The following is a 12,681-nucleotide window of genomic DNA, read 5'->3' as shown; positions in this document are numbered from 1 at the left end:
TTTGTAGTTGTGCATTTAATTTTTCTCTTTCCTAAGTGAATTACTTTGCACTTGTCTTTATTGAATTTCACCCTTTTAAACTCAGACCAGTTCTCCAGTTTGTTAGCTGAAGGGAGCGAGAAATGGAGGCACTATTTCTGTTGCTGGCACACAACATGAAACATCAGAGTACAGGAGCCAATCATAGCAGAAGTACCATAGTAGTAAATCAGAATGAAGACAGTGCATACTCATAGTACAGTACTGTAGTTCTGCAACTTGTACCCACAACCAATCAGAGCAGGAAGTTGTATTATTGGAAAGATTATACAATTAGGCATCAATAACTGTATAGTATCTTTGCACGCTGGTTGAGACCATTTGATTTCACTGTAATTTAGGATAAAGATGTTTTCTTTCTGATCATTTGCTGTTATTGGATTTTATGCTGCTTGACTCAGTGACTGAGCTCTTCAAGAGATCCCAAAGGAAAGGGCTTTTACATTTTATTTGCAAATTATTATTTATTATAAAGCACCAATCTCACAACAGTATCTAGAATTCTGTACCTAATAAAACAAATTCTCTGGTGTTAATGCCTAGAGGGATCCGCCGCAAGCAACCTGGATTCAATTTTTTTTCCAGAAATTGTTAAATACTTTTCAATGTGTAGTCAAATGTTTGGTTTTACTGGAATTGATTGAAGTACTGATGTGCACTCTGATTTAGATTGCTATTTTCTCCTACAGCCCATTTGATTTCTTAGTAGATTAATGTGCTTGCCTAAACTACTCCCAAAGATAATGTGTATTCTACCCATTTATTGGTGCCTTTGGCAAATTCAGAATGAATGTGGTCAAAAAGCCGTGTAATATACTTTTCTCAAAGAATTAGACGTGTTTATATTGTACCTGCCAAATACCCTATAAAAAACAGAAGTTGCCTTTTTGAAGTAGGCAATAGCCATAAGCCCCTCTCATGGCTCCTTGCCAGACATTCCATATCTTACATGTTTGGTATGATTCAGCCTCCAATTTACAAAACTCTTGAGCATGTGCTCACACCCATCACAATTCAGGATGTCATGTCTACTAGCTCAACCTGATCCCTTCTCCATGGTTTATGTAGGACAAATGCGAGCAGAAGATGGGAGTGCAGCTGCAGTGATTGGTGGTGGTAAGCGGAAATGGCCGTGCCTAGCAGTCACAAGTGTACAGTTCTTCGAAGTAACCCCACCTCTTGAAACAAAGGCCAAAAAGTATTGTAAACCTGCAACTTGTTTTGTTTGCTGTGTATCAGTGATCATCTGTTAGCTAATTGCCACAGAGACATCTGAACAGTTTGGTAGCTGTTTGACAATCCCAGCCCTTATATCATACAGATCCGATATTGCGATACTTGTGCGTTTGATGGACTTGTAAAAAATAGAAAGATGTACGAGCAGGCCTCATTCTTATCTGCTTGTAGGGGGGAAAAAAGCTCTCTGCCCACTCCCTTGGCTGCTGGCTGGGGCTCTCCTCTGTTCCTCCCCACATCTCTTCTTTCCTGGGTTAGCTGAGAGAAGCTCCATTCCCTTCACTCCCACCCACAGAGACTTTCTAATCCCACCACCTCCTTCTTCATCCCCCACAGAAAGAGGAGATCGGGCTCCCAGAAGCTTTAACTACAGTGGGGAGTTGTCGGTGACTATCTCTCTCTTCTTCCCATGAGCAGGGATGAATCAACCATTGGCCCAGTTCAACATGATGATTAGCAAGTGCCACTGGAGTACAGTCTCTCTCTTTTTGCAATTAACAAATGAGAGTTCAGCAGCTTCTTAAACAAGTTCAAATTCTATCGTCAGCCCTCCCACCTTGTGACTGAAAAAGAGCATGAAAAGGCAAGATGCTCTTTTACCTGGACCTAGAGGAAGATGTCCCATATTTTGGTTGTCTCACAGTGACCAGAGTGTGAGGCTGTGTGCTTAGAAGACAACTGCTGCTTTATAGCAAACTAATGAGATGATGGTTAGGGATATCTTTCTTTCCAGTTTTAACCTTAACCTTTAACCTAAAAATTAGTTGTTCTTGCCAGGAATGTGTAAACTTAGGAACAGGAGACAAGTAGTCTTGGCTTCCATCCCTTCCCTAGTTTCCTCCCACTGCTAGCAGGACTTCATCCTTCCTCCTGAGCCCACCCTTTCTGCTCTTATTAAATAAGACCTTTTCTCCTTCCTAGTTTGATCTCCAAAAGAGTCCCATCCTCATCCACTTTTCTTCAGCTGCCAGCCTTGCTCTCCCTGCTGAAACATCTTGCCAGCTGTATGTCATTCTTTCTCTCACCCCAGTCTTCTTTGGAGACCTCCCCCCCCCCCCCGCTTTTTCCTTTCTTAATGGAGGGGCAGGGACCCAGCATAGCAGAGAAGTGGTTAATTGGAACTTTCAAGTCATTAGAATTCCAGTGTTGCTTATCTCCCAGTACAGCAGCCTCAGAGAAACCTGGACACTAGATAGTCCTTAAGACATTGAACGTCTAGAGAGCAGCCAGTTAAAGAAGGGTAATTGATCACATATGAGTATATTTGGAGATGGGAAAAACATCACATGACAGAATAGGACCTAAAATCAAAAGTTCTAATTTCCCTGAATTTCTTGTTTAATTTGCAGTGTGATCTTGCTGGAAGCAGATCTAGCTTTCCTGAGGGCTGACTCTGATTTTTGACTGGCATAGGCACCAGCACAATACTGAGCTGCATATGAAACTTCCAGCTGAATTCAAGTCAAAACTGAATGAAATACACAGAAACTAAGGAACACTTACATTCCTTGGTGTTAGGAGGTGCCAACAAGCATGAGTAGCAAACCATGCCATAGATGTTCCTGGGTCTGTTTTCCAACATGTAGTAACTGCAATAAAGGGTAAGACAAGGCAAAACAACATCAGTGCATCCATCACAGTTGAGTACAGTTGAGCAGAAAGCAATTACTCTAAGATAAAATCGCTTTTTAAAACTTTAGCAAGCAACCAGGGACTGCTAACAGGGAGTTTTGAGAGGGAGCTCTCCAGGTGAAGGAGGAACAAATATGGGACCCTTGGGGTAAGTGCTGTCTGTAGTGTGTGTTTGTGTTTGGGGGTTACTTGCTGTGTGCTGAGCTTGTGTTTGTCTGTCTGTTTTTGTTTGAAGGATCGTGTGCTGTGGCCAGCAGTTGGAAGCTGTGAGCTTCTAAACAAGGTATGAAATCTAGAAGCCTCTGTTCATTGGCTGAGCCTTAGTTGTGGGCAGGGCTATCAAGAAGAACAGGGCTTTATAAAGCAGTGAGCAAGTAACCAGGGACTGCTAACAGGGAGTTTGGAAGGGGAGTGGAAAGGGGCGAGGTACACTTGCCATTCTTTAAAACCTTTAAACTAAACTATAAACAAAACTTCTTGATTTAAACAAAACCCCTATCATTAACTTAGGTAGCTGTAGGAAAGTTTGCAGGCAGAAGCCCAGCAGCAGAGTGAGGGCTATCCTGTTTATTGCTCTCAGTGTAGCATGTATGATTACCTGCCCTGTGAGCAGGTGGCATATGTGTGCATCTGGTGCAAGGAACTCCTGGCCCTCAGAGCCAGTGTACGGGCTTTGGAGGCCAGGGTGGCAGAACTGGAGGAGCTAAGGAAGTCAGAGAGGTATGCTGATGAGGCTTTCTGGGACACTGTAGATTTGTCCCACCTCTGGTCTGACAGCACCTGCACTGTTAAGGAGGATGAAAGGCCCAGTGAAGGAGAACAGTTAACGGGAGCAGAGGGAAACATTCGCATCGTTGGGACCCTCCTTCCAGATGATGTTGGGGTATCCTCTCTCACTGAGGTTACCTCTCCAGGGGAGAGAACTCCAGTCAATAGGAAAAGGCAGGTGTTAGTAATGGGAGATTCGATCATTAGAAACACAGATAGCTGAGTCTGTGATGACCGGGAGAACCATATGATGACTTGCCTGCTTGGTGCGAAGGTTGCAGATCTCTCAAGGCATCTAGATAGACTTATGCGTAGTGCAGGGGAGGAGCCGGTGGTTGTGGTACATGTAGGTACCAATGACATAGGGAAGGGTAGAAGAGACGTCCTGGAGGCCAAATTTAGGCTGCTAGGAAAGAGACTCAGGACCTCTATGGTGGCATTCTCAGAAATGCTTCCAGTGCCACGCGCAGGGCCAGGCAGGCAGGCAGAGATTCAGAGTCTCAATGTGTGGATGAGACGATGGTGTAGGGAGAAGGGGTTTAGATTTATTAGGAACTGGGGAAACTTTTGGGATGGGGGAGCCTATACAGGAAGGATGGGCTCCACCTAAACCAAAGTGGATCCAGACTGCTGGCATTTAATATTAAAAAGGTTGCAGAGCAGTTTTTAAACTCAGCCCTGGTCTACACTAGGACTTTAGGTCAAATTTAGCAGCGTTAAATCGATGTAAACCTTCATCCACATGATGAAGCCCTTTATTTCGACTTAAAGGGCCCTTAAAATCAATTTCTTTACTCCACCCCTGACAAGTGGATTAGCGCTTAAATCGGCCTTGCTGGGTCGAATTTGGGGTACTGTGGACACAATTCAACGGTATTGGCCTCCGGGAGCTATCCCAGAGTGCTCCATTGTGACCGCTCTGGACAGCACTCTCAACTCAGATGCACTGGCCAGGTAGACAGGAAAAGAACCACGAACTTTTGAATCTCATTTCCTGTTTGGCCAGCGTGGCAAGCTGCAGGTGACCATGCAGAGCTCATCAGCACAGGTGACCATGCAGAGCTCATCAGCACAGGTGACCATGATGGAGTCCCAGAATCGCAAAAGAGCTCCAGCATGGATTGAACGGGAGGTACGGGATCTGATCGCTGTATGGGGAGAGGAATCCGTGCTACCAGAACTCCGTTCCAGTTTTCGAAATGCCAAAACCTTTGTCAAAATCTCCCAGGGCATGAAGGACAGAGGCCATAACAGGGACCCGAAGCAGTGCCGCATGAAACTGAAGGAGCTGAGGCAAGCCTACCAGAAAACCAGAGAGGCGAACGGCCGCTCCGGGTCAGAGCCCCAAACATGCCACTTCTATGATGAGCTGCATGCCATTTTAGGGGGTTCAGCCACCACTACCCCAGCCGTGTTGTTTGACTCCTTCAATGGAGATGGAGGCAATACGGAAACAGGTTTTGGGGACGAAGAAGAAGATGATGATGAGGTTGTAGATAGCTCACAGCAAGCAAGTGGAGAAACCGGTTTTCCCGACAGCCAGGAACTGTTTCTCACCCTGGACCTGGAGCCAGTACCCCCCGAACCCACCCAAGGCTGCCTCCTGGACCCGGCAGGCAGAGAAGGGACCTCCGGTGAGTGTACCTTTAAAAATACTATACATGGTTTAAAAGCAAGCATGTGAAAGGATTTATTTGCCCTGGCATTCGCGGCTCTCATGGACATACTCCCAAAGCCTTTGCAAAAGGTTTCTTGGGAGGGCAGCCTTATTGTGTCCCCCATGGTAGAACACTGTACCACTCCAGGCCAGTAACACGTACTCGGGAATCATTGTACAACAAAGCATTGCAGTGTATGTTTGTTGGTGTTCAAACAACATCCGTTCTTTATCTCTCTATGTTATCCTCAGGAGAGTGAGATATCATTCATGGTCACCATGATGCTTAAAAATAGAAATAGAAGAAATAGGGTGCTTTTCTTCAGGGGACACTCAGAGGAGCCCATTCCTGCTGGGCTGTTTGCCTGTGGCTGAACAGAAATGTTCCCCGCTGTTAGCCACGGGGAGGGGGGAAGGTTGAGGTGGTGCCACGCGGTGGGAAGAGGCAAAATGCAACCTTGTAACGAAAGCACATGTGCTATGTATGTAATGTTAACAGCAAGGTTTACCCTGAAAGAGTGTAGCCACTGTTTTATAAAATGTGTCTTTTTAAATACCACTGTCTCTTTTTTTTCTCCACCAGCTGCATGTGTTTCAATGATCACAGGATCTTCTCCTTCCCAGAGGCTAGTGAAGATTAGAAAGAAAAAAAAATGCACTCGTGATGAAGTGTTCTCTGAGCTCATGCTGTCCTCCCACACTGACAGAGCACAGACGAATGCGTGGAGGCAAATAATGTCAGAGTGCAGGAAAGCACAAAATGACTGGGAGGAGAGGTGGCGGGCTGAAGAGAGTAAGTGGTGGGCTGAAGACAGGGCTGAAGCTCAAATGTGGCGGCAGCGTGATGAGAGGAGGCAGGATTCAATGCTGAGGCTGCTGGAGGACCAAACCAGTATGCTCCAGTGTATGGTTGAGCTGCAGCAAAGGCAGCTGGAGCACAGACTGCCACTGCAGCCCCTCTGTAACCAACCGCCCTCCTCCCCAAGTTCCATAGCCTCCACACCCAGACGCCCAAGAACACGGTAGGGGGGCCTCCGGCCAACCAGCCACTCCACCACAGAGGATTGCCCCAAAAAACAGAAGGCTGGCATTCAATAAATTTTAAAGTTGTAAACTTTTAAAGTGCTGTGCTTAAAGTGCTGTGTGGCATTTTCCTTCCCTCCTCCACCACCCCTCCTGGGCTACCTTGGTAGTCATCCCCCTATTTGTGTGATGAATGAATAAAGAATGCATGAATGTGAAGCAACAATGACTTTATTGCCTCTGAAAGCGGTGATCGAAGGGAGGAGGGGAGGGTGGTTAGCTTACAGGGAAGTAGAGTGAACCAAAGGGGGGGGGTTCATCAAGGAGAAACAAACAGAACTTTCACACCGTAGCCTGGCCAGTCATGAAACTGGTTTCCAAAGCTTCTCTGATGCATACCGCGCCCTCCTGTGCTCTTCTAACTGCCCTGGTGTCTGGCTGTGTGTAACCAGCGGCCAGGCGATTTGCCTCAACCTCCCACCCCGCCATAAACGTCTCCCCCTTACTCTCACAGATATTGTGGAGCGCACAGCAAGCAGTAATAACAGTGGGAATATTGGTTTCGCTGAGGTCTAACCGAGTCAGTAAACGGCACCAGCGCGCCTTTAAACGTCCAAATGCACATTCTACCACCATTCTGCACTTGCTCAGCCTGTAGTTGAACAGCTCCTGACTACTGTCCAGGCTGCCTGTGTACGGCTTCATGAGCCATGGCATTAAGGGGTAGGCTGGGTCCCCAAGGATACATATAGGCATTTCAACATCCCCAACACTTATTTTCTGATCTGGGAATAAAGTCCCTTCCTGCAGCTTTTGCAACAGACCAGAGTTCCTGAAGATGCGAGCGTCATGTACCTTTCCCGGCCATCCCACGTTGATGTTGGTGAAATGTCCCTTGTGATCCACCAGAGCTTGCAGCACTATTGAAAAGTACCCCTTGCGGTTTATGTACTCGGCGGCTTGGTGCTCCGGTGCCAAGATAGGGATATGGGTTCCGTCTATGGCCCCACCACAGTTAGGGAATCCCATTGCAGCAAAGCCATCCACTATGACCTGCACATTTCCCAGCGTCACTACCCTTGATTTCAGCAGATCTTTGATTGCGTGGGCTACTTGCATCCAAGCAGCCCCTACAGTAGATTTGCCCACCCCAAATTGATTCCCACCTGACCGGTAACGGTCTGGTGTTGCAAGGCCACAGATAGTTCCACAGGGCTATCGCCACTCGCTTCTCAACTGTGAGGGCTGCTCTCATCTTGGTATTCATGCGCTTCAGGGCAGGGGAAAGCAAGTCACAAAGTTCCATGAAAGTGCCCTTACTCATGCGAAAGTTTCGCAGCCACTGGGAATCATCCCAGACCTGCAACACTATGCGGTCCCACCAGTCTGTGCTTGTTTCCCGAGCCCAGAATCGGCGTTCCACAGCATGAACCTGCTCCACTAGTACCATGATGCATGCATTGGCAGGGCCCATGCTTTCAGAGAAATCTGTGTCCATGTCCTGATCACTCACGTGACCGCGCTGACGTCGCCTCCTCGCCCGGTATTGCTCTGCCAGGTTCTGGTGCTGCATATACTGCTGGATAATGCTGGATAATGTTTAATGTGCTCCTAATTGCCAAAGTGAGCTGAGCAGTCTCTATGCTTGCCTTGGTATGGCGTCCACACAGAAAAAAGGCGCGGAATGATTGTCTGCCGTTGCTCTGACGGAAGGAGGGGCGACTGACGACATGGCTTACAGGGTTGGCTTACAGGGAATTAAAATCAACAAAGGGGGTGGCTTTACATCAATGAGTATTTCAGGCAGTACTTCACAGAGGGTTCCAATAAGAAATGGTGCACCTAAGTAATTGTTCTTATTGGAACAAGCAGGTTGGTCTGGCCTCTGACTGATACATGGCTAGATTTACCTCGCTGCACCTTCTCTGTGAGTGACTGCAGTGTGACCTAGAGGAATGAGTCCCCTAGACGGGGGAGGGGGGGAAGCAAATGAGTACAAAACAAATCTGGTCTATTTCTTGTTTTGATCCACTCCATCTATCTTTTACATCTTTGGCTGGCAGCAGACAGTGCAGTAGGACTGCTAGCCATCCTCATCTCTTGCCTGCCTGGCAGAAGATGGTACAGTAAGACTGCTAGCAATCCGTATCGCCTGCCTGCTCACCATAAGACGGTTCAATAGGACCGACTGCAGGACTAAAGAGAATGACCTGGTCAAGTCACTCCAAATTTAGTCCCTGAGCCCATATCTGCCCAGGCACTCCTGGCCGACGTGGCCAGGAGCACCTCGGACATGATGATGATGGCTACCAGTCATACTGTACCGTCTGCTGCCACAAGGCAATGGGTTGATGCTGCTGTGTAGCAATGCAGTACCATGTCTGCCAGCACCCAGGAGACATATGGTGACGGTTACCCGAGCGGGCTCCATGCTTGCCATGGTATGGCGTCTGCACAGGTAACTCAGGAAAAAAGGCGCAAAACGATTGTCTGCCCTTGCTTTCACAGAGGGAGGGAGGGAACAGGGGCCTGACGATGTGTACCCAGAACCACCCGCAACAATGTTTTAGCCCCATCAGGCATTGGGATCTCAACCCATAATTCCAATGGGCAGCGGAGACTGCGGGATATGTGGGATAGCTACCCACAGTGCAACACTCCGGAAGTCGACTCTAGCCTCGGTACTGTGGAAGGATTCCGCCCAATTAATGCACTTAATGCACTTAGAGCATTTTCTGTGGGGACACACACACTCGAATATATAAAACCGATTTCTAAAAAACGACTTCTATAAATTCGACCTAATTTCGTAGTGTAGACATACTCTAAGAGATGGGGGAAAGCCGATTGCTGCAGAGGAGCACATGGATCAGACAGAGACTTCTCTTAGAGGAGAGTCTATTGATAGAGATTCTCTAGGTTTTAGTCAGGAGGAGAGGATGGAAGAGAATAAAGTATGGGCCAGATCAGACGAGAAACATTCACATGAAGAATCTGACACATCAGAAAAGGGGAGACAAATAAACAGTGACAAGTTTTTAAAGTGCTTGTACACAAATGCTAGAAGTCTAAATAATAAGATGGGTGAACTAGAGTGCCTCGTGTTAAAGGAGGATATTGATATATTCGGCATCACAGAAATCTGTGGAGTGAGGACAATCAATGGGACACAATCATTCTGGGGTACAAAATATATCAGAAGGACAGAACAGGTCGGCGGGGGGGGGGGGGGGAGAGAAGTGGCACTATATGTGAAAGAAAATGTAGAATCAAATGAAATAAAAATCTTAAATGAATCCACATGTTCCATAGAATCTCTATGGATAGTAATTCCATGCTCTAATAAGAATATAACAGTAGGGATCTATTATCGACCAACTGACCAGGACAGTGATAGTGACGATGAAATGCTAAGGGACATTAGAGAGGCTATCAAAATAAAAAAATCAATAATAATGGGGGATTTCAATTATCCCATATTGACTGGGTACATGTCACCTCAGGACAAAATGCAGAGACAAAATTTCTTGATACTTTAAATGACTGCTTCTTGGAGAAGCTGGTACAGGAACCCACAAGAGGAGAGGCAATTCTTGATTTAGTCCTGAGTGGAGCGCAGGATCTGGTCCAAGAGGTAACTATAACAGGACCGCTTGGAAATAGTGACCATAATATAACAACATTTAACATTCCTGTGGTGGGAAGAACACCTCAACAGCCCAACTCTGTGGCATTTAATTTTAGAAAGGGGAACTATGCAAAAATGAGGAGGTTAGTTAAACAGAAATTAAAAGGTACAGTGACTAGAGTGAAATCCCTGCAAGCTGCATGGACACTTTTCAAAGACACCATAATAGAGGCTCAACTTAAATGTATACCCCAAATTAAAAAACACAGTAAAAGAACTAAAAAAGAGCCTCCATGGCTTAACAACCATGTAAAAGAAGCAGTGAGAGATAAAAAGGCATCTTTTAAAAAGTGGAAGTCAAATCCTAGTGAGGTAAATAGAGAGGAGCATAAACACTGCCAAATTAAATGTAAAAAATGTAATAACAAAAGCCAAAAAGGAGTTTGAAGAACAGCTAGCTAAAAACTCAAAAGGTAATAACAATGTTTTTTTAAGTACATCAGGAAGCCTGCTAAACAACCAGTCGGGTCCCTGGACGATCGAGATACAAAAGGAGCACTTAAAGACGATAAAGTCATTACAGAGAAACTAAATGAATTCTTTGTTTCAGTCTTCACGGCTGAGGATGTTAGGGAGATTCCCAAATCTGAGCCGTCTTTTGTAGGTGACAAACCAGAGGAATTGTCACAGATTGAAGTGTCACTAGAGGAGGTTTTGGAATTAATTGAGGAACAAGTCACCAGGACCAGATGGCATTCACCCAAGAGTTCTGAAAGAACTCAAATGTGAAATTGCAGAACTATTAACTATGGTTTCAGAGTAACAGCCGTGTTAGTCTGTATTCGCAAAAAGAAAAGGAGTACTTGTGGCACCTTAGAGACTAACCCATTTATTTGAGCATAAGCTTTCGTGAGCTACAGCTCACTTCATCGGATGCATACTGTGGAAACAAGATCAAACCTGAAGACAGTCCAGGGCAAATAAAGATGGTGCATAGAAACCTTTTGCTCCCTGTGGGGGAACTGGTAAGCACCCCTTATGAGATGGGCCACGACAGGGCAGCCAGGCAGAACAGAAGTGCTAGACCAAAGCCGCCATCCAACACAGATAGTGGGCCCCCTGCAGCTAACTTACCCCTATTCTGCATGTCTGAGAGTGAGTCTGAGGAGGAAGACACAACCCTGGTGTATCCTGGGATGGAGACAAGAGTTCAGTCTCAATCAGCTGAACCAAATGAGAGTTCTCCCTCTTCCACCCTAAACCCCATGGCAGAATTATTTAGGCCCACTTCTGACACCCCTGTGCCGCTGATGAGACCCCCGTGTGATGACACACACAGGTTATTGGATAATGGAGGCACACAGGTAGAGGATGTCCTGGGCACCTTGGACCCTCCCACGTTAGAACTAAGAGTGCAGGGTCCTACGCCAGTAGCCGAGGGACCCTCAAAGGAAGGCTCTCCATCCGTCAATCAAGAGGATGTTCCCTCTACCTCGGCAACAGAGATTCTCAATAGACGAGACAGGGTGATAAGACCAGTAAAACTGTTAACTTATGATGCACCTGGGGTGACTAGTGAGGAGCCAATACATTTAGCACACAGGATTGTGGAAGCTAAAGTGGACTTTCTGAGGCCCTTTGGAGGAAACCAATGAGTTGGTATAAAGGGAGTATGATTTGTCGGGACGCCAAATTCTCGGCTGGGGGGAGGATGTAAGCAGTGTCAGGATGAGCTCCACCCTGACATCTGGTGGTGAGGTGTGGCAAGCTATGGAAAAGAACTTCAGGGGCTGATCTCATTTGCATAGACACACCCACCCCGCCTAGAATGAGGCCATAACTGCCCAAATGGTCACTTTGGCTGTTGTGGGATCCCCAGTGTCTCTGTTATTGGGGTGGGAAGAATAAATTGTTATTACCCTGATTATGGGAACTGTGCTTGGAACTGTACTTGACCTTTTGATATGCTGGAGGGACTCACCATCAACTAAGTAGCACTCGCTAGGCAAGAGACATGGGTTCCAAAACTCTGTGAATTGAGAGAGGCTTGAGACAGGTATTTGTACCTGGTGGTGTGGGCCCCTTTCTGAGGGCCTGAAACACCAATTGCACCTCTGTCTCTCTCCACTGTGGAATGTCAGAGCTAATTTTGGGTCTGTTAAGAGTCTTGCTACAGGTACTGTGCTGAATTCACTTTGGCCTTATGGTGCACCAGCACTAAGGCTCCCACTACTATGAGCTGAAATCACTGAGAGCTGGAATCACTGAGCACTGTGTCAAGTAGCGGGGAGCTGGAAGAACTAGAGTGCAGTGGTGCTGTTCGTGGATAGGCTGGTGGAGTGTTCGTGAGATGGCGAGCTGAGCAGAGCTGTTCGTGAGACGGTGAGCTGTGCAGAGCGGAGCCGGTCGTGAGACAGCTGAGCTGAGCGGAGCAGAGCAGAGCCCTGTGGGGCAGTCAGCTTCAGGACACGTAAGGTGCCCCTTACCTCTTTCCCCCCACACACAGGCACATTTTAGCCAGACTGGGGAGCAACACTCTGCAGATGAACTTTTGAACTCTGGGGCTGGACTTTTTGAACTTTGGGTGATCTGTGGATTGCTGGACTCAAGAGACGTTTGGGTTCTGGGACTCAAGAACCCGAGGGAAAGGATGTGGCCCAATTTGCTGGGGTGGGTCTTTGCTCATTGTTTGGTTAAT

General features: G+C 46.8%; 1 protein-coding gene across 1 annotated transcript in view; it reads right to left on the bottom strand.

Moving 5' to 3' along the window:
• Window positions 1-12,681, bottom strand: part of EDAR (ectodysplasin A receptor) — a 70,133-nt gene that overhangs the window by 24,730 nt on the left and 32,722 nt on the right. The window contains exon 4 of the mRNA XM_073327446.1: window positions 2,779-2,864. Coding sequence (XP_073183547.1) covers window positions 2,779-2,864 — 86 coding nt within the window. The remainder of the gene's footprint in view (window positions 1-2,778; window positions 2,865-12,681) is intronic.

The sequence above is a fragment of the Lepidochelys kempii genome, chromosome 1 (genome assembly GCF_965140265.1).
Source record: "Lepidochelys kempii isolate rLepKem1 chromosome 1, rLepKem1.hap2, whole genome shotgun sequence".
Lineage (NCBI taxonomy): Eukaryota > Metazoa > Chordata > Testudines > Cheloniidae > Lepidochelys > Lepidochelys kempii.
This window is presented reverse-complemented; position numbering and strand designations above follow the sequence as displayed.